This window comes from Chiloscyllium plagiosum, unplaced genomic scaffold (genome assembly GCF_037043375.1).
Source record: "Chiloscyllium plagiosum isolate Xiang-an unplaced genomic scaffold, Cpla_swu_hap1 HiC_scaffold_39, whole genome shotgun sequence".
NCBI classification, from domain to species: Eukaryota; Metazoa; Chordata; class Chondrichthyes; order Orectolobiformes; family Hemiscylliidae; genus Chiloscyllium; species Chiloscyllium plagiosum.
Window position 1 is genome coordinate 34,286,985 of NW_028270177.1, and position 17,778 is coordinate 34,304,762.

Below are 17,778 nucleotides of genomic sequence, written 5' to 3' on the forward strand. Positions count from 1 at the left end.
GTCTTTCTCTCCTGCATCCCCACAGAAAATAATCAGGAAAATATTAATATGATATCTACCATGAGCCACTGTTAGGTTCACAAGTTGATTATCAAAACCATTGGTTTTCACAATGCCCTTGGAATGGAATTTCTTAAAATCACTGCATTCTACCTCCAAAATATCATCTTTCGTGACCCATGCATTAACCCATTCTACTGCCAAAACCTTCTGCTACACAGTTATCATCCTCTGACCCAACTATTCTATTGTTATCAAAGCCAATGTCTCATCTTTCATCCTCCATAAACTGAAGCATGACCACAAGTCTGCTACCCATATCCTAACTTGCACCAATTCCTGTTCACCCAAGCCCCTGTGCTTGCTAATATACATTAACTACCAGTTGCCGAACATCATCATATTTAAACCTATCTAAGGCATCTTCCTCCTGATCTGTAACCTCCTGTAGCCTTCTGAGAACTTGATATCCTTTTGATTCTGATCTATTGTGTATCATCAAAATTCTTTTGCTCCACCATTGACAGTACCTTGAGCTGTCTAGTATAAGCTCTAAAAGCAACACTCTTCTCTCCTGCTTTGCTCCTGTGCAGAGCCTTGGAACACATTAAAGGCGTTATAAAATCAAACTTTGTCATTTATTTAAGTGATTAATTTATATATTTAGAAATGTCCATGCTTTCTTTTATTATTTTTTAATGGTTTACTTCTGTTTGAAATGAACTTCACTTTTTGTACCTAATATGAATTGTGTTTTATATCTTTAGGAAAAACCACATTAGCTGATAGCCTTATTGCTAGCAATGGGATCATTTCTAATCGACTTGCAGGAAAGGTAAGCTATGACAAATTATGCCTATTATTTTCAAGAGGCGGTTTCATCTGAACAATTACTTTGTCAATAATAGATTTGAAATAACTGTTTTCTGATATTTCTGCTTTATCATGGGACACTTGTGAAGACTTTAAAAAAAATGGGATCACTGGTGAGGCCAGCCTATATTGTCCATCCCTAATTGCCCTTCAGAATGTGATGGTGATCAGTTTATCCGATGCAGGTACAAGTTGTGCTGTTACGGAGGGAGTTTGAGGATTTTGCCTTGTGATAGCGAAGGAACAGGGATTATAGTTCCAAGTCAGGATGGTGTGTGGCTTGAAGCAAACTTGCAGGTGTGATTTTTTTTTCCACGTATCTCTCCCTTTTTATTCTAGATAGTAGTGCTTGTCAGTTTGAATGGCCATTGTGCTTCGGTACTGCAGGGAATTAATGTTTTAGGTAGTGAATACTCTGCTTATCAAACAGGCTGCTTTGACCTGGTTAGTGTTGAGCTTCCCGAGTATTGTTGGGACTGTGCTCATCTGGTAGTCAGTATCTTGTAGCTGGCGATGGTGAATTACTCACCTCACAATTTCTAGCTGTTCCCCTGCTTTTGCCACCAGAGTATGTAAATGACTTGTTCAGTTCAATTTCTTGTCACTAGTAGTCTCCAGGATGTTGATAATGGAGGATTCAGTAATGGTAATGTCACTGATATCAGGGGGAAGATGGTTTGGTTCTCTCTTATTGCAGATAATCTTTACTTGGCACTTGTGTGATGCAAATGTTACTTGTCACTTATCACCCCAAGCCTGAATGTTTTCAGATCTTGCTGCATATAACAAGGACTCTTTCAGTACTTAAGTCATTGTACAATCATTAGTAAGCATCCTTAACCTTGACCTAATGTTGAAGGACAGATCATTGATAAAGTGGCGAAAGGTGATTGGGTAATTTGCAGAGATGTTTATGGAATGACTGGATTGAGAAAACTGATCCCCAGTAAACGTAATCAATTTTCTTTTGCGCTAGGCATCACTCCAATCTATGGAGAGTTTCCCCCTTGATTTTCATTTAACATAAATTTTGCTGGGGCTCATTGATGGCTTACTTGATGGAATGTGGCTTTGATGGCAAAGGCATCACTCTCACCTGACTTCTGTAATTCAGTTCTGTTGAGCATATTTGAGCCAATGCAAAGATGAGGTCAGAAATTTGGTCCACTGTCAGAGACCAAAATGACCATTATTGAACAGGTTATCCTGATATCTGCTGCTTAATAGCACAGATGGTTACCTCTTCCATTACATAATTGATGATGGAAACTAGATTGGTAGGGCAGTAATTGGATGTGTTGGATTTGTCTTGATTTTTTGTAGATAGGACATACCTCACCAATCTTCCACATTGTTTTCTAGATACCAATGTTGTGAAAACACTTACTGAAATAGGTTAGCCAGGGGGTGGCTTGAATTGCAGCACATGTCTTTAGGGCTTCTGGCTAGATCTTGTCAGGATACGTAGCCTTTGCAGTAGCCATTTTTTACTATGATGTGGAATGAACCAAAGGATTGAAAACTGACATCTGTGAAGCTGAGTACCTTGGTGAGGGGTGGAGATGGATTGTTTATGCAGGACTTCTGATTGAAGATGGTTATAAATGTTTGAGTCTTGCCTTTTGCTGATGTGCTGGGCTTGTCCATTACTGAAGATGGGAATATTTGTGGAGTCTCATTCCCAGAGGAATAACCTGGATCCCTGGTTCAGTAGTATTACTACCGCATCAGTATCTGCCTATTCCCCCAAATTTATGTGTGAGTGCCATTTTTGTGATGAATGACCAGGTGAGGAAAGGTGAGTTGGCTCAATTCTTTCCAGTCTCCCAGTTGGTCACAACAAATGTTTAAGTTGTTTTGAGCACGTGACCATACCTTTCTCCAATTAAAACGTATTAACTAATTTTTACTTTAATTGTAAGGAGCCAACTAGGTTTTTTTTTGAGTTCATTATTTGCTATGTTATGGACCAGACCAAATGTCCTCAATATATTAAGGTAGCCAGACCCAGACCTTTTCTTAATTTCAAGGTAAGTGTCAGGTGTATATTCCAGATGCAATTCGATCGGTCAAACTACTCGACTAAGCAAAACAACTTTATTTTTACATTAAAGTTAAAATGCAGGCAAAACAAAAGTAAGAGTAAAGAATTGGCTTAACTGTAACTCTATCAGAATGCTTAAAATAACATAGATATTAGCTACTACTAATTAACTGTTGTAATATATTAATATCCTATAATCTCACCCTTGACAAAGGCAAATTCAGCAAAGTAGATTGTCTCACAGGCAATTCTAACAGCAGGAAGAGAACCCCAGTTTTTAACTGTAACAGAAAGAGGATTAAGAACTTCCACATCCAGCTTCAAGACCACAGCAACTGCTGAAAGCTAAAACTAAAAATCCTGATTTTGTGACCCCTACCCATTCAGGCAGCTCCCATTTGTTCCAAATTTAAAAAAACGCCAAGGCCTCACAAGCTGTTTACTCTATGGGTTTTGCGCAGTCCAGTTGGCACCTCCGTCTCTACCTGTCTTTATAAAACAAACCAGGGCAAAATACTGGGACTTTGATCTTTGACTGTAAATTCTGTGTCCTATGATCCTGCCCCACTAGGTGAATGAGCAGCGCTCCGAAAGCTTGCACTTCCAAATAAACCTGTTGGATTATAACCTGGTGTTATGTGATTTTTAACTTTGTCCACCCCAGTCCAACACTGGCACCTTCACTTCTTGAGAGACAGCAGGAGAAAACTTTCTATAGCCAATTATAGTTCCGCAATCAAAATCCACCTCCACTCTTACCATAGAGAGAACTTCTTGAAATACCAGCTTCTTTGTATATTCCAGCTGCTAAGTTCCTCGTGTTTAGGCTTGATAATTATAAGGAATGGTTTATCTACAACATGGAAAGATTCTAATGATAGTGCACATCAGATAGGAGGTGGTCTTTTCCTGCCTCCTAGGGTAGGACTGATTTTATTTCATTGCCTTCAGTTGTAATGTTAATTTTAGTTCAAACTGCCCTTGAGCAATCCACATTGGTTTTGTCAAACTTGGCCAGTCCATGAAAGTCCCATCTATTAACTTAACTTAGATGATGGAATTCAAAACCCCTAATCAGTATTTTGCTTTTTTCGTCTAGTAATCAATACAGTGCATTAATGAGCTTTTTTTAAAAGGTTTTGGATCACAGTTATAATCGTTACTTGAACCTGTCTTTCCAAGGTTATTAAAAATACCTGTGGGCAAGTTATATAGGTATTTCCTGACGTCATTATTATGGCAGATTATTAAAGTCATAGGCTCATGCATGGAAACAGATCCTTTGGTCCAACTCGTCCATGCCGATCAGATATCCCAACCCAATCTAGTCCCTCCTGCCAGAATCCGGCCCATATCCCTCCAAACCCTTCCTAGTCGTTTACCCATTCAGATCCCTTTTAAATGTTGCAATTGTACCAGCCTCCACCACTTCCTCTGGCAGCTTATTCCATACACGTACCACCCTCTGCATGGAAAAAGTTGCCCCATAGGTCTCTTTTATATCTTTCCCCTCTCACCCTAAACCTATGCCCTGTAGTTCTGGACTTTCCCCACCCCAGGGAAAAGACTTTGTCTATTTATCCTCTCCATGCCCCTCATGATTTTATGGACCTCTCTTAGGTCACTCCTCAACCTCTTACACTGCAGTGAAAACAGCCCCAGCCTATACAACCTCTCCCTATAGCTCAAGTCCTCCAACCCAGGCAACATCCTTGTAAATCTCTTCTGAACCCTTTCAAGTTTCACAACATCTTTCCCATAGCAGCGGGACCAGTATTGCATGCAGTATTCCAAAAGTGGCCGAACCAATGTCCTGTACAGCTGCAACATGACCTCCCAACTCCTGTACTCGATACTCTGACCGATAAAGGAAAGCATACCAAATGCCGCCTTCACTTTCCTATCCACCTGTGACTCTACTTTCAAGGAGCTATGAACCTGCACTCCAAGGTCTCTTTGTTCAGCAACACTCCCTAGGGGTTTACCATAAAGTGTATAAGTCCTACTAAGATTTGCTTTCCCAAAGTGCAGTGCCTTGCATTTATCTAAATTAAGCTCCATCTGCCACTTCTCAGTCCATTGCCCCATCTGATCAAGATCCCATTGTAATCTGAGGTAACCTTCTTCGCTGTCCACGACACCTCCAATTTTGGTGTCATCTGCAAACTTACTAACTCTTATGCTCATTCTTCTTGAATTTTCAGTTGCTTCTCCCTCCTTATTCTCTCAGTATACTTAACTCATCTGATGGCCATAAAAAATAATAAGAGATTCTTTATATTTTCCTTTTTTAATGTACTTTTTTGTAATTCTTTTTAGTTGCGACTTGTTGGTGTTCCAGTTAAAATGTGATATCTGGAGAGTGGTGGACACACTCAAAGCATAAAAATAAGTAGACTTCGTCTGGTATTGTAAACTAATGCAACGGATTCAGAAAAAATGCAATGAGAGTGAAGTGCTATTTTAAAATGTTTTATTAAGTATAATAAGTGTTACATTAAATTCTTTTGTAAAATGAATTGATTGTACTAAGCATGTGTTTTCCCTATTTTTTTTGTAGTTGCGGTACATGGACAGCCGAGAAGATGAGCAGCTCCGTGGAATCACTATGAAATCCAGTTCTATTTCATTGCATTTCACTATTGGTAAGCAATTTCAAAAACCTAAACATTACAGAAATGCACGGCAGACATTGAGACGTATTCCCACCTTGTCAAGGGTCTAGGACCAGAGGGCATAATCTTAGCCTAGGGTGTTACACATTTAAGATACAGGTGAGGAATCTCTTTTATCAGAGGGTTGTGAATCTGTGGGCAGTAGAGGCTGAGATAACCACCTTATTAACCATTTAAAGGAATCAAGGGTTTTGGGAAGAGGCGGGAAAATGGAGTTGAGGACTATTAGATGAGCCATGATTTAATGAATTGGTGGAGCAGAATCATTGGTTTGATAAGTTGCCTTCTGCTCCTGTGTATTATGGTATTATACTGTTCACTGCTCCAATGGAAATAGTGTTTGTATCTAAAGTCCTCGTCTTAACTATAAATACAGATGTTTTTCTTTTGAACTAATCCTTGAAGTTAAGGTCATTATGTGGTAATATCATTGATAGTGTCCCTGCCTCTGAGCCAAGATGCCTGGGTTAAGCCTCACTTGCTGCAGAGGTGTGTAATAATTATCTCTGAATGGGTTGATTTAAATTTATTTTTATCCTGGGAAAACATGCTGAGAAAAAAATACTCCAGGCGAGTTAATCTGTTTGTCAATGCATCCATCACAAAGATAACCTAGGGTGGTTAAGACTGAAACAAAACTCTCAGAAAAGATTCCGATTCACTAAGAAGGAATGATTATATAAATCTTGTCAGTTGTTCTGCTGATATAATGGATAATATTAAGCTGGATTTGAGGTGAAAGTTGAGAATCTGCAACTTGAAAACATAAAAACTGAAAGTTTATTTTAGTGCTGAGTTGTACCTTGAATTTGATTTTTAAAAATAGCCTTTAAATGTTACTTGTTGATTTTTTTTTTTTGATCACCAGATGTTGCTTCTTTCACAGATAATCAAGAATACCTTATTAACATGATAGATTCTCCTGGTCATGTGGATTTTTCCTCTGAAGTATCGACTGCTGTGCGTGTATGTGATGGTGCTGTTGTGGTAGTTGATGTTGTTGAAGGTGTTTGTCCTCAGGTAATCAAAAGATTCAAAGAAACTTTGTTTATTGACAATTCAGAATTACAACAAATATGTATTTAGCTGTCAGTGGCTTTATTGCAGGTGAAATTTGGTCAGAGATGTTTTTTAATACACTGTCATGGACCGGTCTAGACCCCTTCAAAATATTCCAAGAAGGTAGCCCAGACCCTAACCTTGCTAGTTGTTTTAAGCAGGTGGAAAGTGCATATTCCAGGAGAAATGCCACTAGTCAAACCACTTAGTTTTAATCAAAACAGGATTTACAAGATTATTGAATGAAACACAAACAACAGAGAACAGAATACCGAATAACTTAACCTCTCCGAAAACCCAACAAATCATCCTAACTTAGTGATGCTGTTCCAAATACTTACAACAATCCCCATAAACATCCCTTGGCAGAAAAGGTAAAATCAAACATAGGTTCTTACAGGATAGAAGGCAGAGAGAGAGTGTACCAGCCTCGATCTGCATCTTTGGGTTCAGCAGTGTTTTTCCGACACTATTGCCAAAAACCAAATCAAACCAGAGAAGAACCAAGCTGGGAGAACTGGCCACTACCTTTTCATTATACAAGTGTTTTTTTTTTAACTTGAAAGCCTTCTGCCTGAGACAGTATCTATTAACTATTATCAAATTGGCCCTAAAACCCTTCAGCCCCAGACGCTTTGGAGTCCGTGTCATTTACGACCTCTCTTGGGGAAAAAAAAAGCCAAGGACAGTCCAAGCTTGTTAAAGAAGCAGCTTTGTCCCAGCACTAGTGTGAAATATTTTACTTACCCAAATGCATTCTTACTTTTCATAGGCAATATTAGTATTAATATTTTAGCAAAATTTGCAGTAATGAGTCTGCACCAGTAAAACACTTTAAGTTGCTGTACTGTGCATATTGCATTAATTCCTCCCAAGTGGAAATTAACAGGATTGTTGCTGTTCTATTTTCAGACGCAAGCAGTGTTACGCCAGGCTTGGTTGGAAAATATTCGTCCAGTTTTAGTAATTAACAAAATAGATCGACTGATAATTGAGCTAAAATTGACTCCATTTGAAGCTTATATTCATTTACAAAAGATTCTAGAACAGGTAAAAATAAAAATCACTTCTAATATTTTGTTGAAAATTTATGTTTGCACCATGTGTCTGGTTTTCCAATAATAATTACCTTTGTTCTTCATCTTTCTTGTAGTTCTAAGCCAACAGAATTGGTGATATCCTAGTGGTATTGTCACTGGAGTAGTAATCCAGGGACCCAGTTAATGTACTAGGGACTCATTCTTGAATTCCACCACAGCACATTGAATTCAATAAAAATCTGGAGCTAAAAGTCCTGAAGTCAGTTTTAATTGTCGAAAATATCCTTCTGGTTCTTGAATATCCATCAAAAAGGAAACTAGGACATGTGACACCAGACTCTCAGCAATGTGGTTGACTCTTAATTGCCCTGTGAAATGGCCTAACAAATATTCATTTGTATTAACTGCTAGAAAAGAGGAAAAGGATCACAGGGCATCAGCCATGGCAAACACAACCTGTTAGTCCTCCTTGCTAACATGTGGGGGCTAGTGCAGTCGAGCAACAGCCTGACATAGTCATACTCTTGGAATACACATCCTGCATTGCCTTCACCATCCCTGATATGTCCTGCCCCACCGGTAGGACAAATCCAGCTAGCTAATTCCATAATGGTATACATTCAGGAGGGCACATTATCCTCGTCATTGATCTCCAATACCATGATGTCTCCTGATGTCAAGTCAAACATGGTCAAGGAAACCTGTTGATTATCAGCTGAGAGGAGTGATATATGGCATTCAGTACATATTGAACAGCATTTGGAGGAAACATTGAGAATGCCAAGGGTACAGAATATATTCTGTGACTTCCGTGATCACCACCAAGAGTGTTTTGGTATTCCTGCTGATTAGGAACAGTTTGAATCCTAATGGCCATTACTAACAGACTAGATCTGTAGCAGGTGGTGAGGGAACTAACAAGAGGGAAAAACATAGTTGACCTCATCCTCTCTGATCTGCCTGCTGCAGATGCATTTCTCTGTTCATGTCCGTATCAGTAAAAGTGACCACCACATAGACGTTTTGGAAACTAAGTCCCATCTTCACATTGAGAATACCTCCCATTGTTTTGTGTGACGCTATCGCTGTGCTAAGTGGGACAGAATTAAAACAGATCTGGCAACTGAATATGGACATCCATGAGGCCTTGTGGGCATCGGCTGAATTGTACTTCCATCTCAGCCTGGCATTGCATCGATCCAGCAGATCAACCCTGGCTCAATGGTGAGTGCAGAAGGGCGTGCCAGGCAGTCCAGAAAATGAGTCCTGCCAAACAACTTCAGTAGCAAGTGATGGACAGAGCCAAGCAATTCTGCAACAAACAGATCAAATCTAAGCTCTGTAGTCATGTCGCATCCAGTCACGAATGGTAGTGGACAACTAAGCAACTCGCTGGAGGAGGATAATCTACAAACATCTCCAACCTCAGTAATGGGGAGCCTAGCACATCAGTGCAAAAGATAAGGCTGAAACATTTGCAGTCTTCAGCTAGAACCACTTATCCATCTTAGCCAAGGTCCATTTTGGTACAGTGACGCTGTGAGTCCTCAACATTGACTTTAAACCCCTCAAGTCTCATAGTATTAGGTCAAAGATAGGCATGGGAACCTTTGCCTGATGGTGGAATCATGGATAATTCTGTGAGAATGACTGTGTCAGGCTGTTGCTTGACTGCTCACTGGAGTAACTTTGGCAAAATGTCCAAGATATTAGTGAGGAGGCATTGCAGGATGACCAAGCTCTCTGTACCTATGTTGTTTTTGGTGCCTTGGTTGATGTCAGGTGGTCTATCTGGTTTCACTGCTTTTATCAAACTTTAACAGTCCAATACAACTGTGGCTTGCTATTCCATTTAAGAGTCAGCCACATTACTATGAATCTGGAGTCAGAAATAGGCCAGCTTAGGTGACGATAGCAGATTCTGTTCGCCGTGCTGGGAATTTGTGTTGCAGACGTTTCGTCCCCTGTCTAGGTGACATCTTCAGTGCTTGGGAGCCTCCTGTGTAGCGCTCCTGTGATGTTTCCTCCGGCATTTACAGTGGTTTGTCTCTGCCGCTTCCAGTTGTCAGTTCCAGCTGTCCGCTGCAGTGGCCGGTATATTGGGTCCAGGTCGTTGTGTTTGTTGATAGAATCTGTGGATGAGTACCATGCCTCTAGGAATTCCCTGGCTGTTCTCTGTTTGGCTTGTCCTATAATAGTAGTGTTGTCCCAGTCAAACTCATGTTGCTTGTTATCTGTGTGTGTGGCTACTAAGGATAGCTAGTCCTGTCGTTTCGTGGCTAGTTGGTGTTCATGGATACGGACCGTTAGCTGTCTTCCTGTTTGTCTTATGTAGTGTTTTGTGCAGTCCTTGCATGGGATTTTGTATACTACGTTGGTTTTGCTCATGCTGCGTATCGGGTCCTTTGTCCTGGTGAGTTGTTGTCTGAGAGTAACTGGTTTGTGTGCTGTTATGAGTCCTAGTGGTCGTAGTAGTCTGGCTGTCAGTTCAGAAATGTTCTTGATGTATGGTAACGTGGCTAGTCCTTTGGGTTGTGGCATGTCCTCATTCCGTTGTCTTTCCCTGAGGCATCTGTTGATGAAATTGCGGGGGTATCCGTTTTTGCCGAATACATTGTATAGGTGTTCTTCTTCCTCTTTTTGCAGTTCTGGTGTACTGCTGTTTGTTGTGCCCTTTTGAACAGTGTCTTGATGCAACTTCTTTTGTGTGTGTTGGGGTAGTTGCTTTCGAAGTTCGGGAATTGGTCTGTGTGTGTGGCTTTCCTGTATACCTTTGTGGTGAATTCTCCGTTCGGTGTTCTCTGTACTATCATGTCTAGGAATGGGAGTTGGTTGTCCTTTTCTTCCTCTCTATGAATCGGATTCCTGTGAGTGTGGCGTTGATGATCCGGTGTGTGTTTTCTATTTCTGTGTTTTTAATGATTACAAAGGTGTCATCCACATATCTAGCGGCAGAGACAAACCACTGTAAATGCCGGAGGAAACAACACTGACGCGCTTCACAGGAGGCTTCCAAGCACTGAGGATGTCACCTAGACAGGGGACGAAACGTCTGCAACACAAATTCCCAGCTCGGTGAACAGAACCACAACAACGAGCACCCGAGCTACAAATCTGATCACAAACTTTGAGGATAGCAGATTTTCCATTCCGATAGGACTTAATAATACAAAAACAAGATGGGTTTTGATGACATTGATAATGGTTTCTTGGTCACCATTAGATTAGCTTTTAATTCCAGATTTAGTAAATGAATTCAAATCTCACCATCTTAGTCATGAAATTCACAGAGGATTATGCTTCATATCTAGATTATCGGTCCAGTGACAATACCACTACACCACCTCACCCTCCACATTGAATGGATGGTCTCTCGCTGTTATAAAAGAAGGTGGGGTTCCTCAGTGATAGTTGCAACCCAACTAAGATAATACTCATTGCTTTTCCCTTAGCAATTAGAGTCATAGAGTCGTACAGCCTACAAATAGATCCTTTGGCCCAACATGTATATGCTGGCCAACAAGCACCAAACTATGCTAATCCCATTGATTTGCACTTAATGTATAGCCAACCTTGCCCTGGTATTTTAAGTGCTCATGCAAATGCTTCTGAAATGTTGCAAAAGTATTTGTCTCCACCACCCTGTCAGGCAGCATGTTCCATATTTTAACTAGCCTCTGGAATCTCTTCTGCACCCTCTCCAGTGCAATCATGTCCTTCCGAAAGTGTAATGACCAGAACAGTAAACTTGTCTAACCATTCCAACTTAATTTAAAATTCTATATTTAAAAAAAATGTGTGTTGCATGTGTGTGGCCCTGCATTTCCTTAACCAATGCCAAGAAAAACAGAGTCAGCTTAGTACTGTTTGTGGGAGCCCGTGGCCGAACCAATGCTCGGTAAAGGTGCAACAGACTTCCTCAGCTGAAGAATTTCACAAACACTCAGGCAGATTACATGAGGTTCATATCGACAAAAGAGACCTCAGAATTTTCTTTGTCTGGACCATGACGGAAAAGCCATGTAAAGCAGAAATGAATGAAGCCAGTAGAGTGGGGAACAACACTGGGGAATTCTAAAATTCTATGACTTGAAGTGATGTACTATGAGTATTGTGACTGATTCTGATCAAGAATTGTTGATCATTAGAAAAAGTGCAGCACAAAAGCTCTGATTGAATGTCAAAGGAATGAGTGATGAAATCTGGATGAACTTGGACTTTTCAATTGAAAGGATGTCTTTTGAGAGCAGTCTCAAAAGCTCATGCTTGTGCAGTGACTTTCTCATTTAAGTATGTGCCATAGCATTTCACAGCCAATGAATTACCTTTGAATCTCATCTGTAGATAGTATGACCATCAAATTGTACACTGCCAGCTCCTATGAACAGTACTGAACTGGCTTTATTTTTGATGGTATTGGTAAAGGAAATGCATGGACTGGCATATGTGCAACATATGCAGAATTTTTAAGATAAGAATGCATCTGGGTTACTGTATAGTGTTAAATTAAGTTGGAATAGTAAGATAAGTGAGCACAGGTCCAAACTGATAAATGATATCATTGCTGACATGAATAGTAAATTTTTCACACAAAGAATGATCAACATGTCAAACAGACTTCCTGGAAAAACTGCAGAGACAAAACCTTGCAATCACTTGAGAAACATTTGGATGCCTTGTTGGGAGAGTATGGTTTTGGGTGTTTATGGGGGGATAAATTAATATGGGATGAATGATCTCCCTTAACTGTAATAATTTATGACCATGTGAATTTATGTGAATGAAAACATATTTAAAATAATTCGCGTATGTTTGCTTTTTATGGGCAAGAACCAGAGCCACAACTTCAATTCAATAATTACTGAAATAATAATGGAAACAGCAACTATCAGTTGGTAGTATTTATGGATTGAATCAAAATTTGTAGTTGAAAGGGAGAAACTGGGAAAACAAAAGGGGTGGAGAAATGAATGAGAAATAGAGAAGTAAAGTAAAAATTGAAGCCGAAATGAACACTGAGTATAATAAAACAAAAATAACGGAGAATGTGCTGAATTATTTTTTAAAGAAGCAGACATATGGAGTACAAGACTGAGGGTATAAAAAGGAATGTAACAGAGGAAAGAAGATTTTTTTATATTTCCTACAGGGAAATGGTATAAATGGAAGCTGTAGGTAAATTTATTGATGACTTGATTATACTTCAAATTCTTTTAATCTTCAAACATCCTTTCACAAAACTTTTATCTTTTCTCATAATTGGGACTCAATCTTGGACTCAACTGTCTAAGGACCAGATTTTTTTGCAGATTACATTACAGTGTGGAAACAGGCCCTTCGGCCCAACAAGTCCACACCGACCCGTCGAAGCGCAACCCACCCATACCCCTACATTTACCCCTTACCTAACACTACGGGCAATTTAGCATGGCCAATTCACCTGACCTGCACATCTTTGGACTGTGGGAGGAAACCAGAGCACCCGGAGGAAACCCACGCAGACACGGGGGAGAACGTGCAAACTCCACACAGTCAGTCGCCTGAGGCGGGAATTGAACCCGGGTCTCTGGCTCTGTGAGGCAGCAGTGCTCACCACTGTGCCACCGTGCCGACCAGTATGGAATAAATGATTCTGCGGTATGCACTAATTAGGTTGAACACAGAATTGCAAACAAAAACCACCTGTATATTAGGTATTAGCTTCTCTGCTCATTTAAGTGGTGAAAGGCGAATTAAAGAATATTTCGACAGGTGGCCTACAGATGACAATACAATTAGGACTGTGGAATTTGCTTGACCATTTAGATCCATGTAGGATATGAACTTCAATGCAATGCAACACAAGATAAGTTAGTTTGATTATTTGGTGTTGGTGTCCTGTGGGGTTATGGAACTATTTCAGCACCCTACTGGTGAATCTTAGTGCTAAGCAAACTTTATTTGGCCAAGAAATGTGCCTACAATATCTCCAGTATCCAGGGAAAAGCCTTTTTTGAAACCCTATTAATCATTAATTCATTGAGTCACTTTTAACAATCTATGGTTTTACACAGCCATAAAATTGCTATAATGTACTGTGTAAAATATAAAAGCTGTAGTGTGTTCTTGGTATCATTTGACCACAGATTGACTTAATTTGATTTGAGTTACTCCTTGGAAAGCATCATTGCATTCTTCACTTTGATCATAAATTGTATGTAAAGTTATATGTTATTCTGGAATTCTGAACTGGATTTATGGGTGGCTATGGATGGTCTACCATTACTCTTTTTAATGTTAAAGAACTGCATTTGAATAACAACATTGGTATCCTAAGAATGTCCCAAAGTTTTCACAATCTTTGTTGTTATTTTGACTTTTTACTTAAGTTAGATCCTTTTCTTAATTCCAGGTAACCACAGATGGTGGATCCTTCCTTTAGAGTTTTCTCTTTCTAATGAGATTACTCTTATCCTGACTATTCTGAAATATCCACTTAAATGTGTTTCTGTTGATCTCAGCCTGAGCCTGGTATGCCAATTCACTTCAACTAGCTCAGCTTTCTTGCCCTTTAGTTGCTCTTACTGAGGTTTAAAATACTAGTCTTACCTCCGATCTTTCCTATTTCAAATTGGATGTAAAATTCAATTATCTGTGATGGATGTAAGTTTGCTCCCTGAGCTGGAAGGTTCGTTTTCAGATGTTTCATCACCAAACTAGGTAACATCATCAGTGAAGCACTTGTATCATGTCCTGTTTTCTATTTATGTGTTTTGGGTTTCCTTGGGTTGGTGATGTCCTTTTCGGTTCCTTTTCTCAGACAATGGTAGATGGGGTCCAAATCGATGTGCTTGTTGATAGAGTTCCAGTAGGAATGCCATGCTTCTAGGAATTCTCATGTGTGTCTCTGTTTGGCTTGTTCTAGGATGGGTGTGTTGTCCCAGTCAAAGTGGTGTCCTTCCTCACTATATGTACTAGTGAGAGTGGGTCATGTCGTTTTGTGGCTAGTTGATGTTCATGTGTCCAGGTGGCTAGTTTTTTTTTGCCTGTTTGTCGCAACTAAAACACTTACTTGAAGACTTGCACCACTCCATTCGCTCTACCCAAGAATTCCTGAACGCCATCAAAGACACCAGATAGAAAAGAATGAAACAATGGTCTCCTTTGAATTTACAGCCCTGTTTGCATCCATCAACTTCAACCTGGCCAAAGAAACACTGAAAACACAATATGAGAAGTACCAAAACTGCGCACACCAGACATTACCGATCTCCTCAGCAAAGACGACAACATCAAGCCAGTGGACCTATGCCTTACCACCCACTTCACTTTTAATAACAAAGCCTGCAGACAAACCAATGGAACACCCATGGGATCTCTGATATCAAGTTCTTAGCAGAGGCAGTAATTCAGAGACTCAAACAGGTTGGCTCTGCCAACCATCCAATCCAAACTTTGGGTCTCCTATGAGGATGACACCTTTATCATCAGTAAATGAACAAATTAGAGGAAACCTTTAAGACCATCAACAATATCCTCACTGCATAAAATTCACTGAGGAGGGAAAAAGCAACAAATTGCCATTCCTAGATGTCACAGAGACCAGACAGTCAATGGGGAACTTCAAACCATCGTCTATGGGAAAACAGCACATATGGACAAAATACAAAATATGAACGACAAAAGCAATCATCTGAACATGCACAAATGAAGCTGCATTGGAACATTTCAATGAGCCACCACACTGCAGCACAGAGGAACTATGAAGAACAGAAGAAAACCACCTATACAGCGTATTCAAAAAGAACAGATACCCAATGAACTCAATCTGCCGGTTTCTCAGCAACACATCCAAACAAACAGACAAAACGCACCCAGAAACCCTAGCCACTCTCCCTTACATCAAAGACATCTCGGAAATGACTACCAGACTGCTCAGATCCCTTGGCATCATGGTAGCCCACAAACCCACCAACACACTAAAACAGCAGCTAATGAACTTAAAAGACCTCATAAAGACAACAAGCAAAACAAACGTCAATTACAAAATACTGTGCAAGAGCTGTAACAAACGCTACATTGGACAAACAGGCAGAAAACTAGCCACCCGGATACATGAACATCAACTAGCCACAAAACGACATGACCCACTCTCACTAGTATCCTTACATACAAATGAGAAAGGAAACCACTTTGACTGGGATAACATATCCATACTAGGACAAGCCAAACAGAGACACGCATGAGAATTCCTAGATGCATGGCATTCCTACTGTAACTCTATCAACAAACACATCGATTTGGACCCCATCTACCACTGTCTGAGAAAAGGAACCGGAAATGACGTCACCCACCCAAGGAGATCCAAAACCCATAAATAGAAAGCAGGACATGATATGAGTGCTTCACTGAAGGCTCACTGATGATGTTATCTAATATGGTGACAAAACATCTGAAAACGAACCTTCCAGCTCAGTGAACAAACTTACATCCAAAACCTCATTCTGAGCTACAAATCCTCTCAAAATTCACTATATGTGATCCTGAGGATCTAAAATTGGAATTTAGGCAACAAAATATGTAGATTTTTATTTCAACAAAATGGTTTCTCAATTTAAAAGAATACTACAAAATGGCCTGTGAACCATACTGCTGGACATACTGCTGATTTGCAGAATTAACTTGCAGTTCAAAGTTATGGGGACAATAGAGTTTTCATAAGATGAATACTGACACATTCTTTGACCATTTGAACTAACCTTGAACTAATACATGGCATGACAATTTATGTAAATTAGATATCCTTATTAAAGAAAATATCATTAAATTAACTTGCTGTAAATCATGTCACCTTATTATATGTGATTGGCTTTTCTTGTAATTAAGGCTGTACTATTTCTTAAAAAACATAGAAATAATGCAATAAACTAATGAACCTTGCTTTTTGAATAGACTGCATTTGTCGATTCCTTTGACCGATCTCGAACCAAGTGACCCCTCTTGAGGGGACGCAGATCTTCAATCCTTGCTACTTCAGGGTGTCTTTGTTCTGAAGTCATTAACTACTTCTGTCACATGACACAGTACTGGTTGAGTACGGGCAATAAATGTTAGGCATCCCTTCAAAGAATTTAAAAAAATACTTCGGGGCAATAATATCAACGTGTGTCTAATTAATCCAATAGCCTGTTTGGGCTTTAAGCCTCTGCTGTGGTTAACATTGCAAACTTGGTAGCCCCACAGCTGACTCCAGGGGAAATTGCATGGACGAGTTGGACTGAAGGGTCTGTTTCCATTCTATACATTTCTGACTCTATGATTCAAATATAACCTGTTCTCTGTTTTGTTCCAAAATGCAGTACTCGAAGGCACTGTCATGAAAGTGCTCTTCGTTCAGGCTAATATTGGCAATATGACTTTGCCTGTTCATATGTAAATTAAAGTCATCCATTATTATGATCTTTATCAAAACCATCCATTATTTTTCTTGTACACTTTGTCCCACAGTGAATACTGTCAGGTTACTCCTATTAGTGACTTGTTTTCCCTACTATTCCTCATTTCCACCCAAACTGATTCTATATCTTGATCTGTGGGACAGTGTTCAACTATGACTGTCTATCTTGGAATAACAATGATACCCCTCCACCTTTGTATAGCTTCCTATTTTTCTTGAGTGTCATATACTGCTCAATATTCAGGTCCCAATCATTGTCAACTTGAAACCATGACTCCATCGTGAGTCAGATCGTATTTATATACTGTGTATTATCAGTTACTTTGTTAGGAATGCTGCATGCATTCAGATGCAGAACCTTTAATTGAGTCATTTTGTTATCTTTGTAAGATTGGTGTATTTCTGTCATCTGAGAATCTCATTTCCCATTTCAGTTACACATTCTCACCTTGTCTCTAATCTTGATGTATCTGGCCCAGATGCTATAATTTTATTCATTTTGTATGTTATATACTGTTGTATATTATTGAATTCTTGCTCTAACGTAGAACTACCGATCAGAAAACAGCGACTTGCATAAATCAATAAAATAGAACTTTTTCTAAAGTTACTAATAAGAGCCGTTCCTATTTACATAGCCATTCAAATCAG

The 17,778-nt window shown here is 39.6% G+C and overlaps 1 protein-coding gene across 2 annotated transcripts in view; it reads left to right on the plus strand.

Annotated features, from left to right (window-relative positions):
• The window catches only part of efl1 (elongation factor like GTPase 1), a 263,785-nt gene that overhangs the window by 8,303 nt on the left and 237,704 nt on the right, over positions 1-17,778 (plus strand). For both annotated transcript variants that reach the window (XM_043677605.2, XM_087981251.1), the window contains exons 3-6: positions 768-835; positions 5,478-5,562; positions 6,479-6,612; positions 7,564-7,701. In XM_043677605.2, coding sequence (XP_043533540.1) covers positions 768-835; positions 5,478-5,562; positions 6,479-6,612; positions 7,564-7,701 — 425 coding nt within the window. The remainder of the gene's footprint in view (positions 1-767; positions 836-5,477; positions 5,563-6,478; positions 6,613-7,563; positions 7,702-17,778) is intronic.